At 37.4% G+C, this 10,000-nt stretch overlaps 2 protein-coding genes across 2 annotated transcripts in view; one reads left to right on the forward strand and one right to left on the reverse strand.

Annotated features, from left to right (window-relative positions):
• The window catches only part of LOC143032022 (uncharacterized), a 78,189-nt gene that overhangs the window by 24,802 nt on the left and 43,387 nt on the right, over positions 1–10,000 (reverse strand). The gene's annotated exons all lie outside the window — the stretch shown is intronic.
• The window catches only part of LOC143032013 (hyaluronidase B-like), a 26,786-nt gene that overhangs the window by 219 nt on the left and 16,567 nt on the right, over positions 1–10,000 (forward strand). Inside the window, exons 2-3 of the mRNA XM_076196487.1 lie at positions 857–1,055; positions 1,181–1,331. Of these exons, the coding sequence (XP_076052602.1) occupies positions 864–1,055; positions 1,181–1,331 (343 nt within the window). The 5' untranslated portion in view covers positions 857–863. The remainder of the gene's footprint in view (positions 1–856; positions 1,056–1,180; positions 1,332–10,000) is intronic.

A 10,000-nucleotide genomic window follows, 5' to 3' on the forward strand; every position in this document is an offset into this window, starting at 1 on the left:
CAGGAAAGTCATCTTATTTCTAGATAAATATTCTGTATATATAATAATCTTGTGTGATATCAGATAATCATTAGAATGACATGTTTTGGTTCTACCGTGTTTCTTACCGATTCGTCATAAGGAACATGATTTGTACGTCACTTGCTATCAGTAGAAAAATTATTTGATATTTTTTCATGGACAAATAGCTTTGATTGATCATGTACGAAAGTACAACGAGTGTGTTATTCTAAATAGAAACTAATAATGATAGAAAAAAAGAATTGTTACGAAGGAATAGAAACAACTACACGTTTCATTTTTGTTGATGCACTAACTTCACAAGTTCCCGTAGAATGCGTGTAGGCAACTGAGAGACACGAGTTGACAAAAACATCCAACGTCTCTTGAAGATATCATCGGCTAGTTGTTGATCCAACTCAATCGTGTGACCACGACTGTAGCAATTCAAGTTGTAAAGATCCTCAGCAAAATCCTTGGGTTTGCTGGTATACCAGTTTGGGCTATATCGCAGCTCATCTGTCTTGTGTTTACCGGGGATACACAGCGTGACAGAGTTGCCGGTCTTCACCAGAGAGACAAACCCGGACATTTTCTTTGACATTTGTCTCAACGGAGAAAATGCTATAATTTGCAGAAAATTATTTTCCAAATAATAACTGAGACACAACAATTATTCACTCTAGTCTAGGTTTTCTGAATTCTGCGTGAAGGTCGATTTAGATTGGTTCGTGCGTGTACCGGTCAGCTTGACAGTTGAAAAAAAGCAATACTGTAACACAGTGAGATAAGGAGTCTTGGTGGGTGCGAAATGGTGCTGTTTGTCGCCAGTGACTCCATGTCTTGGTCTCCGTAGGGTAACTATGCATTCAGCACTCGTCTGCATCACGGCTATAGTTTGGTTGCTGTGTCGTCCGTCCAACGGAGCAGTGCCCAGTCCATTCCCGGTGTACTGGAATGTTCCTACAGAACAATGCCTCAAGTATAACATCACCATCGACGTAACTAAGTTCGGGATCACGCAGAACACCAATGACGACTTTTATGGAGACAAAGTAAGGGATAAACATGACGATGTCACATTGTCAAATTAGAAGAATCAGAAACAGAATACTCTGAATAATGTCGACAAAATGGCAAGTCTGATGGATACCTTATAATTTCCTCTTACGCATTTCAGGTGACCATCTTTTATAACGCAGGAAAATTTCCTGTGATCACCAATGACAACAGAGTCATCAACGGTGGCATTCCGCAGCGAGGGAATATCACGCTTCACGCAACCACTTTCTATGAAAAAGTCATTCAGCAGATGCCTAGCAACTTCTCAGGTAAGTGGTGATTCTATATAAAAAAGAAATATATATATATATATATATATATATATATATATATATATATATATATATATATATATATATGATGAAGGTGGAAAAAGAAGTTACGGGTCTAGTTTCCGAGTTTCTGAGTTTATTCCTGACCGGTCTCGCTCTATGCTTCTTCAAAAGCATGGAGCGAAACCGGTCAGGAATAAACTCAGAAACTCGGAACTAAACCCGTGACTTCTTTTTCCACCTTCAACTTGTTACAATGTACCAGTATATATATATATATATATATATATATATATATATATATATATATTATATCTATCTTATATATATATATATATATATATATATATATATATATATATATATATGCTTAAAAGTGGCAGTTTGCCGACAAGATTGACGAGATAAACACCATATGAGGACGGAGCCTTTATTTGTACGACGTTTCGCTTATTACTTGAAAAAGCTGTAATAAGCGAAACTTCGTACAAATAAAGGCTCCGTCCTCATATGGTGTTTATCTCGTCAATAGATATACATATATATGTATATGTATATATATATATATATATATATATATATATACATACATATATATATATATATATATATGATGTAAGCGGAATAGGAAACACAGGAGTCTTAGTCTTGAGTTTATTCCTGACTAGTTTCGCAGGTGTGCTTTTTCAAAATGACACCTGCGAAACTAGTCAGGAATAAACTCAAGACTAAGACTCCTGTGTTTCCTATTCCGCTTACTTCAACCTGTCAGAATGTCTCAACATATATATATATATATATATATATATACACATACATACATATGTATATATAACGTAGAAACCACTATTGGAGTAGAAAATACTGGAAACGGGGAATCTATATATTTCGATTGCAAACTGCAGTTTGCAATCGAAATATGTAGAGTCCCCGTTTCCTGTCTTTTCTACTCCAACAGTGGTTTCTACGTTATTGACAAATGTGTGATTACATTTTTCATCTGTAATATGTATATGTATATATATATATATATATATATATATATATATATATATATATATGTACATATATATGTATATATATATATATATATATATATATATAGATTATATATATATTAGACACATTGAATAGTCTAAGTCACTGTTCACTTGTTACGTCTGAGCTGGTTCGAGTCCTTAGCTTGACCACGTATCAGTTTCCGTACACGGTTCCATCGAGCTCCTCGTCAGTCTCGACCGTGATGGCAAGGAATTAAAGTGAAACTAATGTGGTTGAAAAGATGAATATATATACATATTATATGTATATATATATATATATATATATATGTTATATATATACATATATATATGTATATATATATATATATACATATACATATATACATACTTATATGTACACACACAGACACACACACACACACACACACACACACACACACACACACACACACACACACACACACCCTAAACACTCTAACGTTTCGTTCGCGTAGAACTTCTTCAGAGAGTGTATGTAGAAATGCAATTGAAGTTTATGTACTAAATCTAATTACCTTTTCGGACACTTGGGAAAGGTCGTTTTTCTGGCGTGTTTTAGAATTAAAATACTAGTTTGTTTAGCTAAATTGATAAACCCTCCTCGATGATTCGATGAATTATTAGTTGAAATATATGCTGATTCTTCAATTCTTCTAGTGAAATTATCAAAATCTATACGTAGCACTTCAGCTTCTCTCCAATTTGGTAAATGATAAAAAAATTTCGCATGAACTACTAAAGAATTAGATGTCCTATGTGCTTTTATGTCGTTTTTATGTTCATAAATTCTTTTTTCTAATCCTCTTGACGATTCGCCTAAATAAGCCATTGAGCAACTATTGCACGGGATTTTGTATACGACGCTGTTTTCGGAATTGGTTCTCTTTTCGGAAGTCTTTATTAAATCACCTATCCTCTTGTTAGTTATTTTAGCTATATTTATACCTGATTTTGTTAAATATTTGTCTATTATTGGTGATGTTTCTGAGCCAGGTACTGATATAGAATTGGTATTATTTTTATCATTTCTCTCTTTCTTTCCGCGATTGTAAATATTTATTGCTTTCCTTTTTGTTCTTTTCAACATTCCCTCTGGAAAGCAATAAATATTTATAATCGCGGAATGAAAGAGAGAAATGATAAAAATAATACCAGGTACTGATATAAAATTGGTATTATTCTTTATCATTTCTCTCTTTCTTTCCGCGATTGTAAATATTTATTGCTTTCCTTTTTGTTCTTTTCAACATTCCCTCTGGAGAGCAATAAATATTTACAATCGCGGAAAGAAAGAGAGAAATGATAAAAATAATACCAATTTTATATCAGTACATGGCTCAGAAACATCACCAATAATAGACAAATATTTAACAAAATCAGGTATAAACATAGCTAAATTAACTAACAAGAGGACAGGTGATTTGATAAAGACTTCCGAAAAGAGAACCAATTCCAAAAACAGCGTCGTATACAAAATCCCCTGCAATAGTTGCTCAATGGCTTATTTAGGCGAATCGTCAAGAGGATTAGAAAAAAGAATTTATGAACATAAAAACGACATAAAAGCACATAGGACATCTAATTCTTTAGTAGTTCATGCGGAAAAATTCGATCATTTACCAAACTGGAGAGAAGCTGAAGTGCTACATAAAGGTTTTGATAAATTCACTAGAAGAATTGTTGAATCAGCATATATTTCAACTAATAATTCATCGAATCATCGAGGAGGGTTTATCAATTTAGCTAAACAAACTAGTATTTTAATTCTAAAACACGCCAGAAAAACGACCTTTCCCAAGTGTCCGAAAAGGTAATTAGATTTAGTGCATAAACTTCAATTGCAGTTCTACATACACTCTCTGAAGAAGTTCTACGCGAACGAAACGTTAGAGTGTTTAGGGTTCCGAGCCTTCCCCTGTGTTTATGTTCTCCATCATCCAAATAATATATATATATATAAATATATATATATATATATTATTGGAAAGAATGAGTCAAGAAAGACTAGTTAAAAAGATGTGGAAAGTAGAGTTGGTTGTAGTGAACTTGCAGGGAAGACCGAGAATAGGATGTATGGATGGATGTGGTCAAGGGTGCCTTGTGTACAAGAGCAATGTCTGTCGAGGGAAGAGAAGGGGCAAGAGATAGATGTGAGTGGATGATAAACTGGCGCACCCCTAAGGGATGTCTTCTTATCTGCTCCGTAAGTTCTTGAGCGAAGAAAGGGAGGGTCTCCGCGTGGTAAAGCGATGGGGGTAAGGACATTTAGTGTCCGTGACTTGCTGTGAAGGTTCTGTGTCATGATGCGTTGCTTCTGACTAGCACAGTGGGCGGGGATAATGATGGTTCTTCATCCACAAGAATGTAAGATAAAAGAAGCAACAAATGGATGTTGGATTAGGGTGAGGGGATGGGGATGGTGCATACCTTGGCTAGGCTACCTCTCTTTTAAAGGGGAAACGGCCTTTTCCTGTATGACTTGGCTATAGAAAAGGCGAGATACAAAGAACATTGAAAGTGATGAAAGTTGGAAAGGAGCATGGGTTGTATGGGTGTCAAGTGGAGTTTGTAACTAAGGAAGGAACGGTTATAGTTGTTTTGCTTGTGAGGTTGTTTAATGTGTGCCTGGGGAGATAAGCCAGAGGAATGGAGGGATGCTTGTTTAGTTCTACAAATAAAAAGGGATAAATGTGTTTGTACTTGTTTTAGAGGTATAAGTTTGTTGAGTGTAGTTGGAAAGGCATATGGGGAGGAATTAATTGAGAGGATTAGGAAAGGAGCAGAGGGAATAATTGGGAAAGCGCAGTGTGAGTTTAGGAAAGGTAGAGAATTTACGGATCAATATTTTGTAGTGAGGCGGATATGCAAGAACTGTTTGGTAAAAGGTAAGAGTGTTCTTTAGAATTTTGTGGATCTGGAGAAGGTTTATGACGGGCGACAGGAAGGCATGTGTTGCAGTTGTATGGATAGGGGAGAATTGTTAAAGGCAGTCAATATTTTATTCTTATTTTTCAACGTGAGTAGCAGAGCTTTTATCAGGGTAGTGAGAGCTTACGTTCAGGTAGGAAATTGTATAGGGAAAGTGGTCTGAGTGAAGATGGGCCTGCGTCAGGGTTGGTTAATGTCACTATGGTTGTTCAACGTGTACATGGATGGGGTGGTAAGGAAAGTAAATATGAGGGCGATAGACACGGGATTGGAAACGGTTAGTGAGAATGGAGGGAAGCTGGAGGTGAGCTAGTTGTCGTTTTCGGGTGACACTGCACTCGTGGTCGGGTTAGACGAGGATCTAAGGCAGGTAATGCCAATTTTTGGAGGGGTATGTAAGAGCAGAAATTTGAGAGTACACGGGATGAGGATGGGAGTGAGTTGGAGGTAAGTCTTAAAGGATGGAAGTTGGAAGGAGTGAACAGTATTGAGGGATTCATGTAGCAGGGACTTAAGTGGAGGTGGAGGAGATTGTAGTGTGGATAAAGCAATTGATACCTCGGGGGGCTGAAAATTGTCGTGAGAAATAGATATTTGAGAACGGACGCAAAGAGAAGACCATATAAAAAAGTGACTGTGTCTGCACCAATAGTATGGCCCAAAGGCTTGAAATGTAAGGGAGGCAGAAAAGGAAAGATTTAGTTGTGTTTGAGATGAAGCGTGTGATAAGTATTGTTGGGGTTACAAGAATGGATAGAGTGGGAAATTAGGGGTGAGGAAGAAAGCAGAGGTGGAAAGGGAGTTGGTAGATAGCGTTAGTGAAATAATACTGGGATGGTTTAGGAAAAAGGAAAGAATAAGTGAATGAAAAATAACTAAAAGAGTATGGAAGGCAGAGGACCGAAAATGAGGTGGATGGATTGGGTGAAGGGGGGGGGGGCATAGGTAAAATTGGAATGTTTATTGAGAAAGGGAAGGGATAAGGAAGAAGATTCGTGTGAGTGGGCGATATATTGACACGGCACTAAAGGATTTCTCCTCCTCTTCTCCATTTACGCATGAGGGACGAAGAGGGAGGATCGTTACGAAAATAAATCGGTGGGCGGGGTAATCAAGTGCATGCTGTTGGTGACCTGCTACGGGTATGCTATGTCTTGTTAAGTGCTTCTGACCCGAGCAATGGGTCGGGAGTCAGGGATAGCCCTTTATCCACAACATGGTAAGATAAAAGGGAAACAAATAGATGATGTATTGGTGCAGGATATGGGAAGTGGGTGCAAGCCTTTGATAACTACCTTCCAGACTTTCTGGAATCATCAGCTTTCGTTTCAATTCCGTTAATGAAAAGAATCAAACTCTAAGACTTGCTGAGCCTACGAGTATATAGGACGCTTATGTTATCATTAGTTCTTGTATTCGAAAGATGAATCCTACCCTCTTGTGAGTCAAGGAATGCATCTATGTTTAGAACACTTATTGTTATGTTCAAGCGATACTGGTGCAGTTTGTATCGCCGTTCTCAAAGAATGTTTTACAAGATTTATATATTTTTGTAGTATTTTGTAGCATTGGCATTGCAACCGAGATTTTTTTTTGTCCTTTTTTTATTTGTATACTTATTGATATATTTGTTTATCTATTCAACTGTGTGTTTACAGACAGATTTATTTGATAATTTACTCAATTAATTGTCTATGATTTGTCCCACTGTGTAAGCAGTGCAAAGTGCACTCGTGACAACATGTCGTGTTGTGTGAACTTCACAAAATATATGAAATATGTTTGAAATATTTGTTCTTATATTTTGGCTGTCTCAAGACTATTATTCTAATTTCTGAGACACCCCTTTGATAAGGAAAGGGCAGACGCCAGGCACTGTCAGCTAGACAAACTATTTTCAAAACCAGGACAAGACTCTTTTGGTCAACGCCATGTTAAGAAAATGAAAGTTAAGGGGCACACACCACAAGACGCTTTGCTACAACAGAGTTCGTCAATTTTGTCTCATATGGTATCATTCTAGAAGGTTATACATGAAAAAAACGCCCAATAAAAGCTCTTGAATCATTTAGACTACTGGTTCTTAACCGACGGAAGTTGTGGTGTGTCTGAGGTTTGAGGGGAGGGATGTGATGTCAACTGAAGCTAATATTCTGATTACGAATCGTGGGGGTGCCAAGATGAGAGGGAGGGAAGAGGGTAGACGGGAGTGGAGTATGTAGGGGATGGAATAGGTGGGAGTGGTTTCTATGTTTTTTTTTTTTTTTTTTTTTTTTTTTTTTTGCTACCTCTCTTGTAAAGGAGAAAAAGCCTTTGGTATATGTATGTATGTACGAATCGTGGTGTGTATAACTGTTCTGTGTGTCGGTAGGTGAATTTTATCATTCGGGTCATTCTGATTCGATTTTGTTCGGCCACAACCTGAATTCGGCCTCCAGCGACAGGGCTGCAACGGATTTTTGAAATACAAGTTAGAGAAAACGACCTTTCTGAATCATGAGGTCATTTCTCTCTTGGGGGGGGGGGGATGACCCCATAAGAAGAATAGTGTTATAGAGGAAATTACGTCATTAGGGGGAATGACGTCATATAAATAAATTGCGTCATAGAAAATATGACGTCATAACAAATGACGTCATGAGAGAAACGACGTTTTAGGAAAAATGGCGACATAGATGAAATGACGTCATAAAAATGAAATATCTCACAGGAAAACGGCGTCGCAGAAAAAGAAAAAATACTTCATAGAAAATGGTGTCATAAGAAAGAAATAACATAGAAATGACGCTATAGAAACAAATAACGACATAGCAACGATAATACAGCATTATAGCCCTACGGTTTTAGAATTCTACGGAATGGGATTGAGGTTCCATACAGATGCATAGAATTGCCTGACACGGAAGGGAAAGCCTCTTACGTTCCCGAACGGATGCCACGGGAACGAGATAGAGCAGCGGTTTTTAACCCTTCTATACGTCTTCCATTATCTGATGACCAATAGGATGTGGCCGGCAAAACCAGCAGCGTTGCCACGTCTAAACCATCTCCAAAAAAAAAAAAAAAAAACGGGGGAGACACCGTTTTCTTTGAATTTGCATGTATGACTGGTATAATTAAAGAGACTACAAGCGGCCCCAAGGCCCGCACTCTGCTTCTTTATGAAATTACTAAACCCCCACCCCCCCCAACCCCACGGAAATTCCTAGGTCGGGAGCCGGGGCAACGTCGCCTGACCTGAGATGCCACATCGTTTAACAAGTCTCTTCTTTTCTTTACATGTATAACAATTACTCATATCACCTACCATTTAATGAAAAAATCAATCTGCATTTAGAATATTCCATGTTAACATACTCGGGGTAATGGACAGCTTCCGGTATATGCTGAATGTTTTGATTCAGTACGTGACAACACGGCAGGCAACGCCTTGTGGGTCACGAGATAATGGAAATAGTACAGTAAGGAATACAGCTTCCAATAGGATACATGCGCGAGGCGATTTTGAGTTTCTTAATCACTTGCGTCCATAGAAATTGCTATCTGGCAATTACATTTCAGTTAATTATTATTCATTTATACATGTATATGTGCCAGAAATATTATTTTTGTTCTCCAGTATGATAAAGTTTCAATAAAACAAGTTTTTATTTTTTTTTTCTTCGAGTGATGCCAATTGGATAAAGGTTTTCCAGTGATATTTCAAAATGGGACGTATTCCTTACTAGGATTAACCTTTCTCTGTGAACGTACCAGTGTTGCCAACTGTGGTCTGTGCCAGTTTCCACAAATGAGTGAAATTTTTCTCACAAAATTCCCACAAGGAAATACGAATTTCCACATTTTTCCCCACAAAGAGAAGGAATTATTATATACAAAAATAAGTTCATTGCAATATATAATTTGCTCACAAAACATTCCGTGTGAGCAAGTTTCTCAGACACAAATTTGTGTTGAAAATTCCCACAAAATTGCATTCCTGGCCCGTACTCCTTGATTATCCAAAAAAAAAAAAAAAAAAAAATCCGTACCCCCATTTAGCATAAATACATTACAAGCATACGAAAAGGAATAGTGATACAAACCTTGCTAATAAATGATCAGACATAATCAATTACTGAGCAAAAGTACTTTTTTCCTTCAAAATGATAATATAAATTAGTAGGATACAATGAGTGCACATTATGCTTTCTCATGGTAAATATACAGTACCATTGCACTGGCTGTCATGTCTCGTAACCTCCAGGTTTCAGGATTCGTACCTCGGGTTAAGAACCATTGACCTAGAGCGGTGGTTCTCAATCAGTGTGCCGCGGCACCAAAAAGTGCCGCGAGATCAACTGAGGGTGCCGTCAAAATTGAGGGCAAAAATCAGTCACTATTATATTTTTGTAGGTGGCGGGGAGTGGAATATATAGGAATGGAATGGGTGGGAATGGTTTCTATGCCTTTTTCTTTTTGGCTACCCCCCCATGTAGGGGGAAAAAGCCTTTGGTATATGTATGTATGTATGTCATCCATTTTTGTTCATTAAAGCAGCATCAGTGTAAAGATGAGCATTTTCATATTATCCAGGGACAAAGTTTTGTTACACCGATGTTGAATCAACAAAATACTGACAAACTAGAATTTAGATTTTCTAATATGAGTGCCGGGGACTTCTGAAAGGCTTGGCAAGGGTACCTGATCTAGAGG

Source organism: Oratosquilla oratoria, chromosome 1, assembly GCF_046742065.1.
Source record: "Oratosquilla oratoria isolate Oo_2021 chromosome 1, ASM4674206v1, whole genome shotgun sequence".
In the NCBI taxonomy this organism is placed as follows: domain Eukaryota; kingdom Metazoa; phylum Arthropoda; class Malacostraca; order Stomatopoda; family Squillidae; genus Oratosquilla; species Oratosquilla oratoria.